The sequence below is a fragment of the Rhinoderma darwinii genome, chromosome 7, assembly GCF_050947455.1.
Source record: "Rhinoderma darwinii isolate aRhiDar2 chromosome 7, aRhiDar2.hap1, whole genome shotgun sequence".
Lineage (NCBI taxonomy): Eukaryota > Metazoa > Chordata > Amphibia > Anura > Rhinodermatidae > Rhinoderma > Rhinoderma darwinii.
In genome coordinates, this window is record NC_134693.1 from 117,375,485 (window position 1) to 117,400,081 (window position 24,597).

A 24,597-nucleotide genomic window follows, 5' to 3' on the forward strand; every position below is an offset into this window, starting at 1 on the left:
AGCGAAATATGCTCTTTGTAACTACCCTCCACTATGGCCAAGAGATGAGGTTCCAGAATAGAGGATCTCCCAATATTAACACAGAATTCTCTAGTAGGGTATTTAAAAATAGGTTTTCTTAACTAGAGAACACCTTTAATATGCACCAAGTGTATTGGGTGAATTTTCTTCTAGCATATACATTTACAATGCCCTTTGTCCTATACCTCAAATCATTTTTGGTGGGTTTATGCAAATGTATAATTTAAAGTGTACCAAACTTTTCAGGTGACTTTTCAGAATAAGCTGTCATGTGTGTACATGAGGGACAACACTATTTCTCGACATTATATGACTTGTATTCTGCAGTTTTCTTAGCAGTTTTCCCCTCCGCAGGCTCTACCTCTGAGGCTGGATTCACACGAGCATGTTCGGTCCGTAAAGGATGGAAAATATTTCGGCCGCAAGTCCCGGACCGACATACTGCAGGGAGCCGGGCTCCTAGCATCATAGTTTTGTACGATGCTAGGAGTTCCTGCCTCTCCGTGGAACTACTGTCCCGTACTGAAAACATGATTACAGTACGGGACAGTTGTCCCGCTGCAAGGCAGGGACTCCTAGCGTCGTACATAACTATGATGCTAGGAGCCCGGCTCACTGCAGTGTGTTCGGTCCGGCCGAAATACGTTCCATCCTTTACGGACCGAACATGCTCGTGTGAATTCAGCCTAATTCTCAGTTGTCTCTGAGCTAGTGGACAGAGCCTAACGACTATCACGTCTCCAGTACTATGCACACAGAGGAGAATCCTACTCTTCTATCTAATATATATATATATATATATATATATATATATATATATATATATATATATATAAAAGCAGCAACATGGACGAGATTTACACAGCAGTATAGCTGTGAATCCAGCACTGTGGTGAGATAGAACACTTACTAGAAGCTGCAGCAGCATCTGTGTCTGTGCTTCTGTCTCACTCTGCTCCTGCTCCATTCACCCCTCGCCTAATAGATTTGACTGCCCACCCCAACCTCTTTATACTGATGAAATTACGCATCTTGCACATTGAAGTCATTATCCTGTGTAGGCGCAGAATACAGTTTTTTACTACTCTCTGGCCTCACTTTACTACTGTGAATGAGCAGGGTTGTGTACCCACATCAGATGCTGTGTACTTCACCTGCAAAGAATTCTGCATTCAATGTGGAGGCGTGGAATTTCTGATGAGAGCAGAGGTGGTTTAGTCAGATACAGATGTCAATCAAGACCCGAGAGGTGGGATTATCGAGTGAAGAGAGTGGGCCTGGTGACTTACTGTATTTAATTCACATACAAGGCAGATAAAGATTGCGAAGGTACACCGCAGCTTTTCTAAATGGGGAAGAACTCTTAGAGGAGCTTGTACTGAAAGGTGACTGCAGTTTAGGTGGTTATGTTACCTTTATTTGGTTTGTCCTGTTTACCAGCATATGAAGAGTTAATTATAAGTCCCGGGCTGGTTACGGTAGTGGAGAGAAGTATAGTTTCACCACACATTATTCCGGCATCATGCGCTGACCTACTTCTAACTTTCATGTTGCATTTTCTATCACTCACAAGTTTCGGGAGAAAAGCTTAATCCAGATTAGTTTGTCAGGTTTGAAGTCATGTCTGCTCATTCTCCAGCGTATTAGTTGGGATTCATGCCGCCTAAATGCCATGTGCTGCACAAATGTGCAAGAGGAGCGTCTTCCTGCATTACATGATTTACAGGTGGAAAAATGACAGCACATATGGACAAATAATAAATCATCAATGATATGAAGAAGCTCGGCAACCGCTGGGATCTATAATCTGCGCTCAGCCCACTGTATCTTTGGCATTACCGTGAACACGGCTATTAAAGTGACAAATATGAGGACACCGGCGGAACAGAATAATTGCCAACTCCAAGTTATCGATTCTGTCATTTAAATAAATCAATTTATAAAATACACAGCTTTTATATTCTACTACAGAGGTGGATGTACAAGTTCACATCACCGTTGGCTTTCCGTTCCGAGGTTCCGTCGGAGGTTTCCGTCGGGTGAAGCCCGCAACGGAAAGTGAAACTGAAACCACAGCTTCCGTTTCCGTCACCATTGATATCAATGGTAATGTAAACATTGCAAATGGTTTCCGTTCGTCACCATTCCTGCAGGTTTCCGTTTTAACGACAAAATCAATAGCGGAGTCGACTCCGCTATTGATTCCATCAGAAAAACGGAAACCTGCCGGAATGGTGACAAAAGGAAACCATTAGCAATGTTTACATTACCATTGATATCATTGGTGACGGAAACGGACGCTGTGGTTTCAGTTTCACTTTCCGTTGCGGGCTTCACCCGACGGAAACCTCCGACGGAACCCCGGAACGGAAAGCCAACGCTGATGTGAACAGGCCCTTACACTGGGTCACATTTCAGAGAGCAGAAAGAGCGGCAACCACCTGGGTAGCAATTATTTTTATTTTAAAAATTTTTGCAGCAGTTCTCACTGTTTTGGTTCCAGCAAATAAATGTAATTTTTTTGTATAATGAAAAGTTTAAAAACTTTTCTTTATACTTTCTTCATCAACTCTTCACGGGTATCAAGATCTCTGCTTGCAGTCATTCAACAGGATCCCTATTCTTTCCTTCCAGGCGATAATATTCTGTCCATGGTCACATGATGGACACACAGGAGAGGGTGGATATTCACACACAGCAGATTTGTTGCAGAAATTTTTGTGACTGAAAATCTGTTCCATACAACTGAATGGGGTGGACAGCGCTCTGATCCACATAATGTGACCGTAATCAGTCCAGCGCCTGGGTGTTCGTCACATGACCAGGACTGAATTTTATCCCCTGGAAGTAAACTGAATGACAGGGATCATGAAACTGTGAGAAATTAATAAAAAAAATATTTAGTAAAATTGTAGAACTATTTATTATACAAAGAATAAAATTATACATAGCCTTATAAAAATTCTATCAAGAGTACACAGATCCTCCATGCTCAATGGCAATGATTACTTCTTCCATTCTGCTTCTGAGCGCCTCTTCTTACGTACTTATTGTACCTCTTGTACCGAGCCACCAATGAGGCTCTATGTGTGCGCCTGCGTGACGTGTACGGAAGCCGCTGAGCTGTCCCGCACTAGCGATTTAGAGAGAGAAGTAAAATAGTTATTTAAACAACTCACTCTATGAAGAAAACGGTGCCCTATTAGTCCCTCTGCCAGCCTGACGAAGGTAGCAGATATTTACTATTTAATAGAGTTACCGCAAATTATGTACTCCTTCTTGGCGAAGTACACCTTAAAAATAAGTATTTTCCCTCTGTGGTGGCGCCAGGTTCCCCTGCAGATTGCAGCTAATCTCAGGGAATTCCTGCAGCAGGACAACCAGATGCTTCAAAACTGGTAACGGGGCGATATAGCAGGGGGCAGAGCACTGTAAATGTACCTTTTTTTCTCACTCATGCAAGTTGCAGTGGTTCACAGCATTACAGCCTTCTATTTGCTACAATTGTTTCGGTGATTCACAGTACAAGCGGTGACCGGAATGAAGGGGTAGCAGGGCTCAGACGAGCGCCAAGGCCCCTTCAAAACAGCTGATTGGCAGGGGTGCCGGGAGACTGACCTCCACCGATCTGGTATTATTTTTTAACATCTTAAATGGTAACTCAACATTTGACAAACATTTCAACAAACTCCTGACATGTCATAGTGACATGTCAGAACTAAACCTTCAAAAGCCGAACAGAAAGGGAGCAGCTCAGGGCTCCCACCAGCGCTTCTGCCGCTTCGTTTTAGCGATCGGTGGGGGTCTCACTATGACATGTCAGAAGTTTGTTGAACATTTAGTAAGGCCTCATGCACACTAACGTGTTTTTGAGGCCGCAATTCACCTGCAAATCTGCGGGTGAATTGCGGTCCCATTCATTTATATGGGCCCATATGGTTTCCACAGTTCGTGCATTGCCCGGGATCCCGGACCGCAAAAAAAAGATAGGACATGTCTTATTACGGCCACATTTTGAGGTCCGGGCACATTGAAATTAATGTCCACGTGGGTGACACTCCGTGGCCATCCGAGCCGCAAATCACAGGGCCGTGCACACCACAGGGCCGTGTGCATGAACCCTTACCCTTTAAATTATTTTGTTTTATTTTTAGTGTTTCTACACTAATATTTTATTTTCTCTGTCCCTTCAATAAAAGGGCCTGTATGTAGACTTGTGTGTAAGAACTTGATATATCACAGTTTGTTTTCTGTAATTGAATTGTCTTCTTTTTTTTTTTTCCTCTAGGAAAAAGTAGAGTACGCCTTCCTCATCATTTTTACAATTGAAACCTTTTTGAAGATTATAGCATACGGACTAGTAATGCATCCCAATGCTTATGTAAGGAATGGGTGGAACTTACTGGATTTTGTCATAGTCATTGTAGGGTAAGTCTTTTTTTGGTATTTTTTATATTCCATGAAATGAAGTCACTTACTCATAGGATGTGTTCATATGTTCTGCTTACCCCCAATCTATATCATATACAAGCACCATACAAGTAATAGCTTATATATACACCTGCGCAGGCAAAGGACGCTATGGTCACACCACCACCACTGCGGCACATATGTTTACATGATATACGTTGGGATAATAGGATATAATAGTATCCATTTAACAGATACGTCATGAGCTTTATATTAGCTTTTTATGATGATCTGTTATACGGATTCCTTCATAGCCTATACGTTAAGGATGCCACTGTTAGGCATCCATTTTACGCAATCGTTATCCGTAGGCTATAATGGCAGCCGTTTAACGGATACGTCATAAAAAACTATTGAAAAGCTCATGACATATACATACCATGTTGAAAAAAAGGTATACATTTAAGGTTTTATGTTTTCTTCTACTGAACTCTGTAGGATGGAATATGGTATTCTACTATGCTATTCCATATCTTTTTTGCAATATACTGACGAATACCAGCCAGACAGAGCCCGAAGGGACTCTCTTTTGGCCTCCAGCTGACAATAGAGCCATATGGACAAGTTCAGCGTGTACATCTGGGGCTTTCCCGACGCACACGCTAGACGAATGCAAAGAAACGTAACGTGTACAGGATGTAAGGCATATGCCAATTCTAATTAGAAAGTGGCCAACCACATTAACGGTCAGTGTTCCGACTGTGAAAAATTGACATGCAATAAGCGACTACTAGTAGTTGCTTGTTGCATGTAAATTCTGTACCTTTGATGTTGGTTTTGTACCCTGTCATCCATGTTTTTGTAGTGGTGCCCGCCCTTTGTCTATGGTTTCACCGATTGTGAAAAATTTCAGAACTCTAATGGGATTGGGGCAAATTTGGCCAGATTTAAGCAGAAACCCTCAGTGTCCCTTTGATTTTGGTGTCCAGACTTGAGTCCCATTGTTCTTCCAGGTAGAGAACTCCGTAACACATAATGCGTACAGAATATTTCTTCATTCACCCCTTGGTTATCCAACATTTGGTTAGAAGGACCTTTTTATGAGGCCAGATTTTCCTGTGCACTAATCACCCCTAAAACAGGACCCCACTTGAGTTTCTACCCTTGAGTTTGACCTTCTGGGTTACACACTTTTATCACTGTGTACTAGTTTTCATTAAATGTTATAAAATCGATCTTCGTGGCAATTCTAAGTATATTACAAGCAACAGATAGTAGAATCCAGAACTTAAAAAACAAAAACAAAAAACATTTCCAACTTGAAGCCTCCATTTATGTATTCATTAGTTATTGGCCCTGATTATAGCTGGCTCCAATACCGTCTGTTTGAAGATGAACATATAGCGTGATGCAGCTGTCAGCGGTCATCGTATAAGAGCATTTTCCAATGTGTCCGCTCCTAAAATGCCTATGGCACTAACCTGTGGGATCACATCACATAAAATGTAACTAGCTTATTTCTTGAGCTTGGGCTTCAATTCAAGTTGCCCATAATCTTTTTATTACTGAACACACATGTAGGATTACATTTTAAAGCCACAAGGGCCAAATGTCAAGATCAAAAGGGATCAATCCACGCAATTGGACAACAATCCTATAAACAGTTATCTTTGTTCATTTTCCAGTAGTAGAATTACTTCTGACAGTGTTACTGTGTGTGATGAGGTTTGTTTGTCCATTTTATTAGTAGAATTGGTTTATTATATTTATGTTTTCTATCATTCGAGCTTGGGCCACATTTATGATGAAGGTCTTACCTTTGGTGAACCTGCAAAAGATATTAGGGAATGGCTTAAAGTGTAACACTAGTTTCAGATGGCTTTTCAGAACAAGCTGTTGTGTGTATGTACATGAAGAGTAATTCTATTTATGACCATTATATGCAATCTTTAGCAGTTTTCCCCTCTGCAGGCTTCAGATCTAATTGACTTTTTCACAGAGCCCAGATCCAGAGGGGTGGGGGGGGGGGGGCTGACTGCTATGATGTCTCCCATACACAGCACACACAGAGTAGAGGAGTTAATGCTTTACATGCTGCATAGAAATTGACCTGTGGTGCGGATTTTAAAATCTGTAGAATCTCAAGTTCTCTTGCAGATTTTCACCGCGGATTTGACCCCTTTTTATGAGAGATTTTTTCACCACGTATGCTCCTACCCAAGATGTGAATGATCAGTGCAAGGGGGAAGGAGGAGAGGAATCTAAGTGTAGAAAGCGGCATTTTTCTGTAATAAGTTTCTTATTAACCTCTCGAACTATTGATTTTTGGGGGGAAAAACTGAAACTTATACTTTAGCAATTCTCTAATACATTGTGATTACTGCAATACTTTCCCTTTTAGCGGCTAAAACATTCTAATAATAATATTCAAGACTACACAGAATTATGCTGCTACCTTGCTTTGCTATGTATGTCATTTCTTTAAAGGGGATGTCTGGTTTAATACCGTAAGGCCAGGATCACACACACAGTTTTGATGCATGTTTTGGCTCAGTTGTTTTAACCAAAGCCAGAAGTGGATCCAAAAGAAAGGAAAAGTATAAAGAAAAGACTGATGCATCTCCTTTCTGTTGGGTCCACTCCTGTGTTTGGCTCAAGAAACGGAACCAAAAATTGCACTGAAAACTGCATGAAAACTGTGTGTGTGATTCCGGCCTTATAGAGAATTCTAAATTAATAGATCCTATTCAGGATCGTCATCAATAGAGCAGTTACTGATAGTGCCCATGCGTTATACAGAAGTTATATTGAATTCAATGATATTAATTATTTGCTGATTTTTTTAAAATTATTATACAGGGTGATTCAAAAACAATGGTGCAAAAGTAAAGGTCTGTAGTTAAAGTAACATGGCCAGTGACTGAAAATCAAAGCAAAACTGGCATAGTTGGCCATAGTAAACAATGACAGCGCAGCTTTTATTTTCAAAAGCCAAATTAGAAATTTGCTTACATAGCGTGACTTAAGATGGCGACATCGAAGCAAGAAAAAGATTTTTGCGTTTTGGAATTTGCAAGAACGGGGTCTGTTGTGACAGTAGAGCAAAACTTTCAGAATAAATTTGGTAAACGTGCTCCGCATAGATTCTGCATTTTGCGTTGGGTGAAGCAATTCTAAACCACTGGGTGTTTGTCATGGGAAAAGAAAAAAAACTTCGGAAGAAACAGTGAACAGGATTCGAGCCGTGTACGAGCGGAGTCCTAGAAAGTCGACCAGGCTGACTAGTATGGAACTACAGGAGCCACGAACCACGGTATGGCGTATCTTACAAAAACGTCTGCGTTGTAAGCCATAAAGATTACATCTTCTTCAGGAGATTAAACCAGACGACAAACCGGAATGCCGTTACTTTTGCATTGATTGGAAGAGGACGAATTCGCTGACAAGCTGGTGTTGATGTGACCATTCACCTCAGATCTGAACGGCCTGAGACAACGCATCACTGAAACAGTGGAGTCCATATAAGAGGATATACTGGCACGCGTCTGGACAGAACCGGACTACCGCCTAGACATCGGCCGTTTCACCAATGGAAATCACTTTGAACATTTGTAGTGTGTAGTAAACTTGGATAGATAGTGTGTTTTTTCAGGTTAATAAATTTGTGTTATGTTCTCTCGGTTATGAATAGCGAGGCTATAATTTTGCACCACCTTTTTAATCACCCTGTATGTAAAATTGTATGTATTTATTCTAGACCGTTACTTTCACACTGTATTATTTTGACTATGTGCTGTTTGTTGGTTTTTTAGATTGTTTAGTGTAGCTTTGGAACAACTTAATTTTGGTCCCAAAGAAGTCGAAGGAGCAACTCAGTCAACTGGGAAATCTGGCGGTTTTGATGTGAAAGCTCTAAGAGCCTTTCGTGTGTTACGTCCCCTTCGATTAGTGTCTGGTGTGCCCAGTAAGTACATTTATTTGGTAACTTTTATTTTTTAGGAATGTTCTGGAACCTGAAAAGTACCACATTAGGGGATTTACACTACCCAGCAATGTGTAATTATCACTTTACATAGTTCTTGTCTGCTTTCATATTCAAGTACTTTAAACCCCTTCCCGTCATTTGACGTATCCATACGCCAAAGTCGGGTAGGGGAAGTATGGAATGGGCTCACGGAGTGAACCCGCTCCATACGATGTGGGTGTCGGCTGTTTGTTACAGCCGACACTTCAGAGTAATGAGCAGCATCTTTGTGCACCTATTAAGCCCTGCCGGACGATACATTAGTATTGCAGTATATAGTGCAAGCGATCTTTCGATCGCTGGTTGAAGTCCCCTAGGGGGACTAATAAAAAAAGTAAAAATGAGTTAAAGAGGCTCTGTCACCACATTATAAGTGCCCTGTCTCCTATATAAGGAGATGGGCGCTGTAATGTAGGTGACAGTAATGCTTTTTATTTAAAAAAACGATCTTTTTTCACAAAGTTAGGAGCGATTTAAGTTTATGCTAATGAGCTTTCTTAATGCCCAAGTGGGCGTACTTTTACTTTCGACCAAGTGGGTGTTGTACAGAGGAGTGCATGACGCTGACCAATCAGCATCATGCACTCCTCTCCATTCATTTACACTGCACTAGCGATATAGTTATATCACTATGTGCAGCCTCATACACAAGCCCTAACATTACTACAGTGTCCTGATAATGAATACACATGAAATCCAGCCTGGACGTCATGTGTACTCAGAATCCTGACACTTCTGACTCTTTTTTGTGAGATTCCAGCAACGGATACGAAATCTCGCGAGATCTCGGAGCTAAACGAGATTTGGTTTCACTTGCCGGAATCTCACAAAAAAAGATTCAGAAGTGTCAGGATTCTGAGTACACATGACGTCCAGGCTGGATTTCATGTGTATTCATTATCAGGACACTGTAGTAATGTTAGGGTTTGTGTATGAGCCTGCACATAGTGATATATCTATATCGCTAGTGCAGTGTAAATGAATGGAGATGAGTGCATGATGCTGATTGGTCAGCGTCATGCACTCCTCTGTACAACGCCCACTTGGTCGAAAGTAAAAGTACGCCCACTTGGGCATTAAGAAAGCTCATTAGCATTAACTAAAATCGCTCCTAACTTTGTGAAAAAAGATCGTTTTTTTTACATAAAAAGCATTACTGTCACCCACATTACAGCGCCCATCTCCTTATGTAGGAGACAGGGCACTTATAATGTGGTGACAGAGTCTCTTTAAATAAAGTTGTTGTTTTTTTGTGTAAAAAAAATAATTTAAAATTTAAAGTTCAAAAATCCTCCCTTTTCCCATTTCCCCCCTAGAGCATAGTACAAAAATAAATAAATAAACATAATTGGTATCGCCGCGTCCGTAAAAGTCTGAGCTATTTCAATATATCATTATTTAACCCGCACGGTTAACGGCGTAAAAAAAAAATTGTAAACGCCAGAATCTCTATTTTTTGGTCACCTAATCTCCGACAAAAAAATGAAATAAAAAGTGATCAAACCGTCGCATGTACACCAAAATGGTATTATTAAAAACTACAGCTTATCCCGCAAAAAATAAGCCCTCATACCACTTAATCGACGGAAAAATAAGAAAGTGATGTCTCTCGGAATTTGGCGATACAAAATAAATTTTCTTTTTTACACTTAGGTTTTTACTTGTAAAAGTAGTAAAATATAGAAAAAACTATATATATTTGGTATCGGCATAATCGTATTGACCCACAGAATAAAGTTAACATGTTGTTTTAATTGCACAGGAAATTCCGTAAAAACGGCGCGCAAAAAACCATGGAGGAATCGCAGTCTTTTTCATTTTCTACCCCACAAATAATTTTTTCCCCGTTTCCTAGTATGGAAATATAAAGACGTTATGGCTTTTGGAAGGTGGGGAGGATAAAACTAAAATCAAAATCTGAAAAAGGGCTGCGGCAGGAAGGGGTTAAAGGATCACTCTGGATAAAATCTATACAGTGTGTTGTGGCTAGTGCAGGACCTGAGGGGACGGGGCATGACACAGGGTTGCAAAGAACACCAAAAAATGAATACTTGCATCATGAACCGGATCCTCAGGCCCTGCACTTGCTGTGACACAATGTATTAGTTTTGACCATAGGTTTTACCTTCTTTGACGTCCCTTTAGAAAAAATAAAAAATAAGATGTATATTGACATATCTATGGATAAATAATTTTATAGTCTGTCAGGACAAATAAATTAACTTTCTAATTTTCTATTAAAATTCTGTTGCCAGCATGTTAATAATGCAGTAGCGGCTCGGTCCATACATTGCCCCTCCCCCCCCCACATACACTAAAGCAAGCCTGTCATGTTAAACATGGCATATATATATATATATATATAGGCTTGTGAGTTTAGTGGGCTGAGGTTTGGTCACCACTGTTACAATGTATTCACATCCCATACATTACAGTGTATATCACATTCTGTATGTAGATCATATATATCTCGGTAAGTAAATCCTTGCACTGGGGCCCAAAAGGATCCAACTGAGTCTCTACTTGAAGAATCAGCACATGATACAAAAGTCACCGTACTGAATACTACTACATGTCTCTTCTCCTTCCAGGTTTACAAGTTGTCCTGAACTCCATTATTAAAGCCATGGTTCCCCTACTGCACATCGCTCTTTTGGTCTTGTTCGTTATTATTATTTATGCTATTATTGGACTAGAGCTCTTTGTTGGAAAAATGCACAAATCCTGTTTTCTCATGGGCACTGGTAAGTTAAAGAAATATATCAAACTCATTAATAGAAATCTCCATACGCAGCAAGTGTCAGCTGCACATTACAGCTGACACCCTGTGCTAACAGCCGGGATCAGATCTGTCATCCCATTGCCCACATCCCGCAACGTGATCGCAGGGTGTTTATGGGTTGTCATGGCATGCTACCTTGGTCCTCTTTTTAAGCTCTGCCTACGTTTTATAAAACATCAGCTGGCATACTGTTATAGAGCTGGGATTCCCACAGATTGCGAAATCAGGGGAACCATCCCCCTGTTCCTCCTCACTGCTTGACCGCAGTGAGGAGAACATTGAATAGAGTGGCGGTCAAGCACCGAGTACAGTGGCCGACTGTTGCCGTTAGTCCCGTAGACATTAAATAGAGTAGTGGGCGCATGTTTGACCATCGCCTTATTCAAGCTCCTCCTCACTGCAGGGGGTTCAGTGAGGAGGATCTGGGGGTATGGGACCCCTATTCTCGCATTATCAAACAATTATTACCTATCCGCTGTTTTGAAGGGGTCGCAGCATTTGTACGAGTGCTGCTTCCCCTTCATGCCTTACCTGCTCATAATGTGAATCGCTGAAACACTTGTAGCGGCGGTTCCCAGTATTACAGACTGTAATGCTCTGGACCACTGCTACAAGTGTGCCGGTGATTCACAGTACGAGCAGTGACAGTAATACAGGGGAAGCAGCGCTCGTACGCCTTCAAAACAGCTGATCGGTGGGGGTGCTGGGAGTCGTACCCCCACAGATCAGATATTGAGGCCATATATAGGCCATTCATTTCTTATGACTGGACATCTCCTTTAATTACTAGCTCGTCCTTTATCATTGTATGTCTTTCATTCCACAGAATTGCTAGCTGAAGATGAACCTGCGCCCTGTGCGTTCTCAGGGAACGGGCGCATTTGTCCTATAAATGGTTCCGAATGTAAGAGTGGATGGCCTGGGCCTAATGGGGGAATAACCAATTTCGATAACTTTGCATTTGCAATGTTAACTGTGTTCCAGTGTATTACAATGGAGGGATGGACTGATGTTTTATATTGGGTAAGTTATACAATTTTGACATCAAAAGCACCCACATGCCTAAAAGTAAGAGACGTAATTAGGATAAATATGCAGTACACAAAGTAAACAAGGTGGAAGTGGCCATTTTGAGGGATAATTCTGTTTTCATGCCAATAACGTTTATCATGTCTCCAGGAAATATTACTCTAATGGAGGCATGACGAAAATTGGAGAATGTTGGCTCAATTCCGCATATTCCTTCGAGATTTGTGTGGACGCACATGAGATCATATCATTGGACAGACCTAAAGATCCCCCTACATAACTAATCTTCTTCAACCTTCCCTAGAAGCGCCAGGAGGGCTGACTTCAATGTGGCTGGTGCTATGGTCACTCCACTCCTCCAGCTTTACTGAATTATGTATTTGCAGCATAGTCCTAGTCACCTGAATGGGGTAAACTGCAATACCAGACACAACATATAGACTAGAGTGGCGCTGTTTCTGGTAGAAAACATTTAACCTTTTTTCTAATCTCAGATCCCCTTCTCTCTGCACATCAGCACTTCTGGGGGTGCTTATTTGCCAAAAATGGTAAGAATCGCAGAGGGTTTAAAATGTATTAATGGTAAGAATGGCAGAGGTTTTTTTTATTTTTGTACATTGCTAGGTAAAAACATTATATCTCCCAGAATACAAAACAGTATTACATGCTCACATAAACAAGCAGGGAATACTTCAAGGTGTGAGCTCAGTAGCCTGCAGAATTGTGAATACAGCTCTGGAGAGAATGGGCTTCTATACCGGATGCAATTAGCAAATGATAAGCATAGATAGCATTTGCTAAGTTACTTATATTATGTAGATGATATCTAGATGCAAATTGTGCACGTGATCATACAATTTATATGGCTCTAATCTATGCGGTAGCTCATCCTCTTTATTAAACATTTTCATTAAAGGGGTTGTCCAGGATTTGAAAAAGGATATCTGTTTTCTACCATTAAAAGTGCCACACCTGTCCACGGGTTGTGTCTGGTATTGCAGCTCAGCTCCCTTATAGTGAATGGGGCTGAGTTGCAATACCACACAGAAACCTGTGGACAGGTATGGCGCTGTTTTGGAAGAAAGCAGCTATCCTTTTTCTAATCCTGGACAACCCCTTTAAGGCCTTTTTAAATGGACCGTGTGAAGGGTCCGTGAGAAAATAGGACATGTCCTATTTTTTCACGCATCCCTCCATAGACTCTAGTGTATGGAGGATGCGTGATATCACGTCCCGCAGCGCAGAGCACATATGCACCTCAGACGTGAAAAACTTTTTCACGTCCAAGATGTGCAACGCCCGTGTGAATAAGGCCTAAGGATAATAAAGGGGTAGTCTCAGGACAGACATGGAGGACGTATTTCTAAGATATGTCCTTATATGTCCAATTGGTGGGGGCCTACCATTATGACCCATGATAATCGCTAGAAGCGGCACAGTGGTGCTAGGGAAGTGCGGTGCCACTACTCTGTACCCTGTTCTGCCCATTCTAATCAATGGCTGACCATGTAACCCTCAGAGCAAGGTAAGGTGAGCCATCATGAGACGAAGTGGCACCGGACTTTCCAAGCGCTTCTGTCACTTCATTCTACCAATATGCCATCAATGTCTGTCCAGAGATAACCCCTTAAATGCCATTCTTTATGTTGCTTTTTGTAAGATTGTTCATATTATTGGCGTAACATTTGCGTTATCCCTACACATATCTATTTTTACAAGCTGTACGGTAAACACAATAAGTGGAAATGTAGAAAACTTTTCTTTCAAACAATTTTGCTGTGACGGCCGTGTGACATTTTAAGTTTAGAATAAAATATAGGCCATTAATCACATCCTTATTGTAATTCAACATAAAATTAAATGATTCTAATTAAGATCCCATCACAATTAACCCCAAGGTGAGATGAACATTATGAACTTATCACATTTCGGCTAATTAATCTTCAAAATAGACATTCAACTTCTTATTTCAATGTCTTGAGCAGTAACCCCTTATAATATCCTCCTATTTTGGAGCATATGAGATGGCCACAGACCCTTATTTACATTGTATTCTGTATCTTCTTCCTACTGTGTCCCCTTTAATCCATTTTTAATAAAATAAGTACATGACCGTGAATATGACATATCAGTATACAGTATTGGTACAGTACACAATAGTGAGAAGTTGATGGTGAGGGTCTCCCTTTTTAACGACACAATGCTGGGATGTTTTTTATGTGAACCCTACGTAATACATTGGACATGCTTCATAGCACTTTTTTAGGAAGGTTTTTGTAATGACGGGGTAGGGAGACAGACAGATGAGCCCTAATCTACCCGCCACTCAGTCCCTGCCTACTTGCACGGCCCGTCCTAGGCGACGGCGTACAACGGGGCGACGGTCCCTACGCTCAATATTTGCACAACAGACAAACAGACAAGGGTACACAGAAGCTAAGGGAAATGGGGCAGTTGCCCACGGCAACACCGCGAGCAACAGGAGTAGTGAACGAGCCGAGTCAAACCAGGAGTGTATGAGGTACCAAATGCAGAGCAGGAGCGTAGTCAGTAAAGCCAGGGTCAAAATGAAGCAAGGTCAATAATAATAGCAGGAGCAGCAGAGCCAGGAAAAACAGGAAAATCACAGGCAAAGGACAAGCAACAACTGAAGGTATAAATAGACCGAGGGCGGGAGCTAGAACCGTCTGGCCAGGCTGTGATAGGTTCTCCCACTCCTCAGCCTCCCAGCCTGAGTGGTGGGAGATCGAGTCACTCTATCAGACCTAGGCACAGATGCAGGCTGATTAACCACGGGCGTCGACACAGAAGCTGTGTCTGGCAGATCCTTTACAGTTTTATTGTATTATGTATTTTCAGTTTATTATTCTCCGTATTATTAGCTTAGTGGTGGCACCTTTATGGTTAAATTACATCCATAAGTCCCGTTATTGACAGTCCCTTCATGCTAGTAGTCCACTCTGATATACTGTCATAGTCCTATTGATTATCAGGGATGGCGAGAGATGTTGGGAATTTCTTCTCGGATGTCTACATTGGTTATTTAAAGCATATCTCGCCCAGACATCTTCTGCACATACAAGGAACGCATTAGAAATAACATTGTACTCCCCTGGATTTTGTTCCTAGGCTGTTGAGATGCCGCCGCAGGGAAGTTCATGGTGCTAGTATATTGTGAACGTTCAGTAGTCATAGATTAATCTCAGTCTAGTTAACCATTCCCCAACTCGTTCAGACAATTTTTTTTTTCAATCTGGTAATAAATAAGAATATCAGTAGGTAGTTCTTATAGTCCGCAGGGCAAGGCATAATAATGAGGCATGTTTCTGGTGGACCACATTTATTGTATAAGTGTTACCTGTATTAGTTACAGTACGGTTACCGATGCAATATTGGTTTATATATTATCTGGAAGAGGAATTACACACTATTATAAAAAAAATAAATCATATGGTTCCCCATATACATTTATGGCACATCAATTGGTTGGGATACGACTGATGGGACCCTATCGATCCTGATCCGATCAACCTTTCTAGAAGTGACCATGCATGGCCGTCACTCTCCAGGGTTTGGCCACTTTTTTTTATAAATATATTTAATGAAACATTTGATGTAAAGTTGTAATGATTACAAATATACCTGTCTTTTTAGTTCTTCTGAATCTCTGATATCTCCTGTTACTGTACTGTACCCTACCACGCATTAACGGTTCTTTAGCTACTGGTCATCCAACGTCACACCTGGGGGGGGGGGTCATCTGACCCACTTGTCCATGGCTCTCTGTGCGCTCCTGTCATTTAGTTTCTACTGTGCATGTTCTAAATCTGCTCTTCAGCACATGCGCTATAGATGCGTCTCTGTGTCGCCATCATTTATCTTCTATTGCACATGCACCGAATTCCCTGCCTAGCACATTTGCAGTAGAATTAGTGGCTTTAGGTTAAGTTTACTATAGTTAACTTAGTACTAACCCACTCCTTCTACAGCGCATGTGCCGGGCAGGGAATACGGTGCATGCGCAATACAATCTAAATGATGGTGGCGCTGAGACACATTTACTACGGATGAGTCGAACCGGTAATTCCGGGACATGCAAAGTAGAAATCAAAGAAAAGGAGCGCACATAGAGCCATGGACGTGTGGATCAGATGACCCCCCCCCCCGCCCCCCCAGGCCGAGACGTCGCATGGATGATAATTGACGCATGACCAATAGGGAGAGAGCACTATTTATGGGGGGTACAGCAACATGAGGTATCAGAAATTTGGCAGAATTCAAAACACAGGTATAGTCGTAATCATTACAACTTTACATCATATGTTTACTTACATATATTTATAAGAAAGTTGCCAAACCTTTTAAGGTCTATGGGAAAACAGTAAACTGAGCGCACTTGGCTATTTTTGTGTCTCCCATAGACTTTAATGGAGAGAGACTGTACATGTGTAGCTATCGCTTCCCTGAGAATAGAGGATGTGCACCCTCGTTCTTTATACGGTGTACCCCACCGATAGTACATTTATCAATATGCCATAAACATGTGTCTTGGAAAAACCCATTTTTTTCTTAATCAAAGTTTGTCAAAGTAGTCTTCTAAAAACCGGAAGCCTTTCATCCCTTCTTGGATATCTCAGTAGCTGAGAGTCATTCGATACGGAAGTAAAATGAATAAAAGCCATTGATTTTCTCTTTTTTTTCTTTTTGTTTTTTTTTTTTTCAAACAGGGGCAGGTATGAATTTTTAGTGTTAAGAGGGAATCCCACTTGAAAAGGGTTTTTATATATCATGTACTTATTTTATTATTCAACCTTTCGTGTCAAGTATGTTATCATATGACATTTACCCCCTATAACATGGTAAATATCCAAAATGGGGATTGTGCTCTTTTCTATCTTTTTTTTTTTTTTTTTTTCATGCCGTGCTTCTTCTAACAAATTCTTTCTACAAGTCCATTTTGTTTTTTCCAGATGAATGATGCTATGGGATTTGAATTACCTTGGGTGTATTTTGTCAGTCTCGTCATCTTTGGGTCATTTTTCGTTCTAAATCTTGTTCTTGGTGTATTAAGCGGGTAAGCACACGTCTTTTCTTTCATGAAAGCAGAGCCCAGCGTCCAGCTACCACCAGCACATAGGTACCAAACTAGTAGGGAGAGAACTTGTCAGAAAAACTTATAAGGATTTATGAATATAGAAAATGCTTGAGATCACAAGGTAAGTGCAATTGACTCTCCCTCTGTCCTACTTTAGACTGGAAGATAGGAAGATGGAGAGTCCCAATGTTGCGTGGTGGCTGCAGGTTGGTCTCTGCTGGACAGTACACATTCAGACTTTAACCACCTTCCTTGCATTCTTACAGGTGAATGATGCCATAGGATGTGAGTGGCCATGGGTCTATTTTGTTAGTCTTATTATCCTTGGCTCATTTTTCGTTCTAAACCTGGTTCTTGGTGTACTTAGTGGGTAAGCAGTTGGAGGATCTCTGCCTATTCTACTGCTGTGTGCTAGGTGGCCGGCTGTCTGCACAGAGGAAATATTTCACCAGTGTTACTTGCATGGCTGCCAGTGTCATTTTACACTTTATACTCTTTGTTTGGAAACCGAAATCTGTGACCGGTGCCCTTTTATGAAGTCAAATCAGTAATTGAGGATCTTGATTCATGCCCCGAAGCAACACCATTACTTATATGGTTAAAGCGGTTGTGTGATTTGGGAAAACCCACTTTGAAATACCCTATTAGGAATTCTCAGTTAATAGAGGGGGGTCCTCTGTTGGGGATCCTCATCTCTTGGCATGAGTGAAAAACAGTAACAAAGAATCTCTTTCGCTCTGGAGGACCTATTCTGTCCTGCATAACAAGGACCAATCATTAATTTGAGTAGGCACTGTGTAATACTCAATTTACCCTGTGGTAGCTCTGCAGGGAAATTGAACACTCAAAGCCAGGATTCCCAGGGATTACAGCTGATCGCTTCCCAGCCTTGTCAAGTAGGGGTTCTCCAAAGCATGTCATGGTTTGCATTCCAAAATTAAGAGATGTGCTACCGGTGGATAAATTTCCAGATGTTTCATAAATTTATATATCACCAGCTTTATTAGGGATACAGCATCCGCTGACATATTTAATGATAATAGGGACCTGTATACAGTCCATGGTCCCAAACAAAGATGTTCTGCCATGGGTTATAACTGACAGCATGTTTTTCCTGGAGTGGTTTCTCTGTGTGTCTATTAATATAACGCTTTCTAATCTCTGTTTTCAATGTCTGATTTCTGGGGAATTTCACCATGTCCAGCTGGCCACCTACTCTATCCTGTGTGCTGTCCGGCACACTGTGCATGTTATATAACTGCTTACTGTTCTGCTACTTTGTGTTCAATTGTCACTTAAGTATCTGTCCTTGGTGAGTACACAAAACACGTTAGTCATCTCACATTGTGTTGAAAATGTTAGTAAATGTCACTGTGTTGTATATGGTATGTGTGTTTGTATCTGGAGGGTAAAGAAACCGATGTTCTAGATTTAGGCTGTAGATGTCCTCTGCACTTTATTGGCTTAAACCAATATTCTTCGATTGCATCCAATTATAATATTTGATATGGTTTTGATAATTCACTTTTAATTCACTATGCATAGGTGACAGGGCAGGGAACATGCACACACAAATTATTATGTGTTTAACCCCTTCATGGTGGAGCTCAATTCAGTCTTCAGTGTGAACCAATTTTCTCTTCCTCGCCCCTTTCTGTTCCAGCGCTCATACCTGTATGAGCACTTTTTGTAGTATGTATGCTCTTTTTACGGGCAGTATTTTGAGATGCACCTTACTTTTATCCTGTTTATATACCATGATTGGTTACACGCGCAGTTAGCTTCTCTGCAAGCTTTCTCTCTGATCATTTACATTGCACCTACGGACTCTCTCATACTGCCCCAACTAATATAGTGAGTAGGCAAATGCAGCATAATATGGGCTCACTGGGCACCTACTAGGTTAACTTCTTTGGTCAGCTTACTGGTGACCGTATTAAAAGGGTATCTGGCTTATAAATGGCCCACTGATTGCCAGAACTAAAGGGTTCTACAGAGAGCAAAAAGGGGTTGTCTACTATTAACAATCTTTTTGTTAAGAGGTTCCACCGATGATAAGCTGAACACAGGTTGTCCCACTGAACACAAAAAGTTGGTCAGCACATCCTAACAAAATGACATAAATATGTAGGTGCACGTACGCTGTGACTTCAAACAATACATTAAAAAAACATTGCAGTCTGCGAGCGCCAAGACCACCAAATGCTATGTTTAGATAATTCTGCATTACTGCTACGTATACTATTATTACAAATGAAAGGATGAGCTCCCTCTCATGAGACAATTGTCTCTTTCTCCTAGCACATACTTTATAATTGAATTTGGCTTTCCACTTCTGGCAATCATGTTTGAAAATGATCCATTGTGGACTAAAACGTTACATTTTGGATTGCTGATAAATTTTCTTGAAACATTACCTGGAGTGCAGAGTTTTTTCCTATTATTTTTGGGGTTGGACCCCACTTTTGCACCCATTAAACCCGTAAACGGACTGTCCTTGATCATGTTACCACCTATATCTATGACATTTTAGAAGAGAATTTTGGTTGTATTTTCCGACTTCTCAATTACTAAAGGTGCTTTCATACGGGCAAATATTTAATTGTGTTCACCACCTTTTAAACGAGCCCCGATAAACAATACACCTGGTCGATTGGTGCTAGTTTGCTCCATTGAAACGGAGCAATGATCATTAGTATGGAGACGAGCGATCATTACTACGATCATTCATCCCAATACATTTGCATCTTCTGGGCAGCACTTCCCCCTGTTAACACAGGGAGATGTGCTTCCGACTAGGGACTGTTTTTTTGGCCGCATAAAAGATGCGATCTGCCTACGAACTAGCGTTTGCTCGTTCAGCGGCTGATCTGTGCCCTTTTTACACATCCGATTATTGGTCCCATGTAAAAGGGTCTTAAGTAAAATAATTATTTGTTTTTGGTCTTGTGTTTACTTGCATTTAGTATAATTAAATGGGTTATGTGGGGACCCAAAATTCTGAGGAGTGCACTCACTGCAGTTAGGGAGTGTACTCCCTAATATACTCCCTAATATACATACAAGTCAAGTTGCACAGCCTCTTTTGATGACGATACAACTCTTTGTCATGTGACCGACCCCGCTGTACTCCATGTACAAGCAGTATCAGTAGTACAGCGAGTACATGGAGTACAGCGGGGCCGGTCACGTGATGAAGAGTCGTATCGTCTTCAAAGAAGACTGTGCAACTAGACTTCTGGTCCCCCGGCAGCGCTGTAAAATCTATGAAAATCTCAGAATCAGTGCGACGGGGGACCGGAATGTATATTAGCGAGTGTACTCACATACTGCAGGGACTACACTGCTAATCATTTTTGGTCCCTTCATAACCCTTTTAATCAAAATGCACAGAAAACAACTGATGATCTTTTTACTTTATTACAGTATTTATGTCGTGGTAGACACGTTGGACAGTTATCAGGCCGCAGTAGGATTTGGCTCCAGCATAATCTTGAATTTGCTAGTCCTCTTAATTGATAGATAAGGAGTCCCTTTGGGACCACCATGTGGTATGATTTGGCTAATTTTAGTCCACAAGGGCAGGGACGGGCTGTTCAGGGAAGTAATTAGCCGCCTTTATCTGCTGTTGTGCTGGTAACGCAAGAAAGGAGATTATATGAAACCTAGAGTATGTATCTGAAAAGCTTGGCCTTGTGATCACAGCGTTAATGTCAAGGCCTGGGACATGGACGTTATGTGTCTTCCATTTCAGATGGTATTACTAGTACTGCACTATCGTTACACATCAGGAAAGGTACACCGGAAAAATTCATCTAGAACCTGGATCCCCCCCTCCCCCACCAGATAAGAAAGTGTTATGAAATATCGAAGAATACAAATTGTGTGATGTAAGGTTTGGGGGGATACGGGCTACAAAATTCACCGCTCTTCTGAGTCGCATCTTGTAGCACCCAAAGGATTTATCCTTTCCTATGCCACACACAGACCCTAGGGTTGAACATTTTTCTATTTGAATAAAAATAGAAAAATTTAATTATGGTCTAAAATTGTGATTTAACCAAACTGATACAGACTGGGGATAGAAGGTAGAGCAGTTTGGAGGAACGGTGACGCCCTTGTTGCTCCAACAAGCTCATTTGCATATGAAGAATAAAGTTATTATCGCTGCAATGGAGCCGCTCATCTGAAAAGTGAAATCAGCGTTATATTCAGGTGAGGCTCCACTATATTACTGTGCTGCTGCTGCTTTCATCTGCAAATTTCTGGCGACAGACTTTCTTTAAATCTATGTCTATGCAAGGGATTTGGAGCTCTTCATCAGAAGAATGAAGCTCTGGTCGCTATAGATACATCAAGAAATGAATCCGCACAGAAGGTCGGAGTGAAAAACTGTTTTTCAAAAGTGGAGATTTATTTTAGGAGACACCAGAAAAGACCTGGTGAGGTGTCTTTGTGAGAAAAGAATCGTCACTAGGTCTACTTTGCTGTGTCTTCAGGCCTTGCTCGGTGGTTCATTGCTCACCAATGCTAAATTTCTACTACCAAAATTTCGAGTCTAGAAGTCGCTGTTAGCATTTTTGGTTTTTTTGCAGTGCCCTTTTTAAGGGCCGCTTGCTTTCACATCAATCTCCACCCCAGAGTCTTGGTGTTGCAGCATTTGGAGTATTTTTGTCCAATGCCGGATGAGCAGAAAACCCAGTCCATTTCTCTCTGGATTCATCTGCCGTTACGGTCTATGTTTTTGTATATATGACAAGAGAGCGAGTATGATTGAATCTATTCCCTTTAATAGCAATTCTGTTTGTAATTCCTGAGGTGTCGGACAATAATCCAAACAGCAAATAGTTAGTGGTTTATTTACAAAGACTCCGTAATCCAGCCGACCAGTTTATTAAACACGGAATTGAAATATCTTCCATTAGTAATGGGAATTATCCTACAAATGCCGGGTACCAGGCATTTCGCTGCATTATTTCCCGTCCATTGACACTTCCCGCCACACTTAATTTCTGGATTACTGTAATTTTTAAGTTGGTGATATTTTTAAACACATTTAAAATAACCTGCAGCATAAAGAATGAGGGCCTATGGCAGAGAAGCGGCAGTGTAAATTTAATGTGACAAGATATATAATTTAAGCCTGAAACAGTACAATTCTTTTTTTTCCGTATGTTAACATTTTGAAGGTCTTTTTTATTCAAGTTGCCATAGCAACGATTTATACAAGAAATTCAATATTTATACTCTCCGTTTCTTAAAGAGGCAACCCGGGCTATTGGCAATTTAACCCCTTCCCGCCGCAGCCCTTTTTCAGATTTTCATTTTCGTTTTTTCCTCCCCACATTCTAAAAGCCATAACGCCTTTATTTTTCCGTCGATATAGTCCTATGAGGGCTTGATTTTTGCGGGACGAGTTGTAGTTTTTCGTAGCACCATTTACTTTGCCATATAATGTACTAGGAAACAGTAAAAAAATTATTTGTGGGGTAGAAAATGAAAAAAACAGCGACTCCTCCATTGGTTTTTGCGCACCATTTTTACGGAATTCACTGTGCAATTAAAACAACATGTTAATTTTATTCTGTGGATCAATACGATTACGGCAATACCAAATATATATAGTTTTTTCTATATTTTACTACTTTTACAAGTAAAAACCTAAGTGTAAAAAAGAAAATTCATTTTGTTTCGCCAAATTCCGAGAGACACAACTTTTGTAACAAACAGCCGACACCCGCATCGTATGGAGCGGGTTCACTCCGTGAGCCCGCTCCATACTTCCCCTACCCGACTTTGTCGGGAAGGGGTTAAAATGTTCATGTGTCACTTGCCCTCAGGGTAGGACCGGTCAACCAGAGTATCAAAGGATCCAGGGGCCCAGGCTCTGACACAATAATGGGCCCAAAAGGTCCAGCAGAATGAGCCCCATTTGTAATTGACTTTAATTTAATGCCTTCCCACTAGGGAAGGGTCTATTTATTATGGGTTGATTCAGAAATAAAATATTAGATCTTATTGATGACATTTCCTGTATGTGTGCAAGGATAACTACAAAGATTATGATGAATTTAAAAGTGGACATGAACATGTTCTATATAGATGGAGGCTGGGCCCACCGAGGGCTTTTCTCTGGTGGCCCCAAGGAACCCCACTCCAACACCGGATATGCCATAAATGCCTGATAGTGGTGGGTCCCACCTCTAGGACCCTCACCTATCCGGAGAACAGGGGTCTATTTGTTAAGATCTTTCCGGAACTCCTGTAGACTTTAATGGAGAAGGGCTGCTTTCAAGCATAGCCACCTCTATGGAGAATTATGCAAAAGGGGGTCTCTCGATAGGTAAGGGTCCTAATGGTGGAACCAGCAACATTTCCTGAACTGTATTCTGTTAAATTGAGTATACGAGTTCTCTGATTCCCACTGACTAATGCTGGAAATCCACTTTTATGTGGAACTAACAGATCTTTAGAAATTCCTAGGACCCAAGTACAGATGTAAGACAGTTCAAACTCCAGTGTTATTGAGCTATCGCCATGTCATACCCTGGAAGATATATTTTCCTGAATTTTAATTGAATGTTCAAGAAACAGCTACCCCAGTATATCCACTAGACTGGCTTCACACTATTTCTCCATAAACTGGACTAACAGAATTTTAAAGTATCTGTTGTAGAGTGAGTGTAGTAAGTAGACTAAATTCTTTGTTGCACCATACCCAGGGGTGGGAACTACTCTCTTGGTGGCCACGGCAGGGCTTTCAGGATGCACCCCCCACGCTCGGTTCCTGAAGTTCAGCATGGTAGTTGATGGATAGGCTATTATTTATTCTATGTATTTTATATATACTGCTGCAGGAATTGCACCCCTTCCACCAACAGCGGCATAGGTGGCTGCCTGTTCTGCTTACCCCTATTCCTGGCACTGACCACACCTCCCTACCACTTGTTCGGCTGGCAAACGGTAATTGATCTAATTATTGGCAGGATTCAATAGAATGGGTATAGGCACGAAGTGATTATTTTGTAGTGTCTCATGGTTACTAGTTATATCATATCATAGTTTATGAAGTGATTATTGATTTGATAAAATTGTTGATTCCCTATTAAAACGCTTGATCAGCTGAGGAACGTCTATCATCTCTCTATTATTATGGGAGAAACATTAAGACTGGACTGTAAAAATCCAACCTGTTCGATATGTTACCATGGACAGTATCTCCCAGGCAAATATCTT

General features: G+C 41.1%; 1 protein-coding gene across 10 annotated transcripts in view; it reads left to right on the forward strand.

The window, feature by feature from the left end:
* CACNA1D (calcium voltage-gated channel subunit alpha1 D) overlaps nt 1–24,597 on the forward strand; it is a 267,753-nt gene that overhangs the window by 117,806 nt on the left and 125,350 nt on the right. For 6 of the 10 annotated variants that reach the window (XM_075833888.1, XM_075833889.1, XM_075833891.1 and 3 more), the window contains exons 4-8: nt 4,310–4,449; nt 8,244–8,395; nt 11,047–11,199; nt 12,064–12,260; nt 17,628–17,731. In XM_075833888.1, the coding sequence (XP_075690003.1) occupies nt 4,310–4,449; nt 8,244–8,395; nt 11,047–11,199; nt 12,064–12,260; nt 17,628–17,731 (746 nt within the window). Of the gene's footprint in view, nt 1–4,309; nt 4,450–8,243; nt 8,396–11,046; nt 11,200–12,063; nt 12,261–17,236; nt 17,341–17,627; nt 17,732–24,597 lie in introns of all 10 variants that reach the window. The other 4 variants (XM_075833887.1, XM_075833890.1, XM_075833895.1 and 1 more) reach the window with 1 other exon arrangement.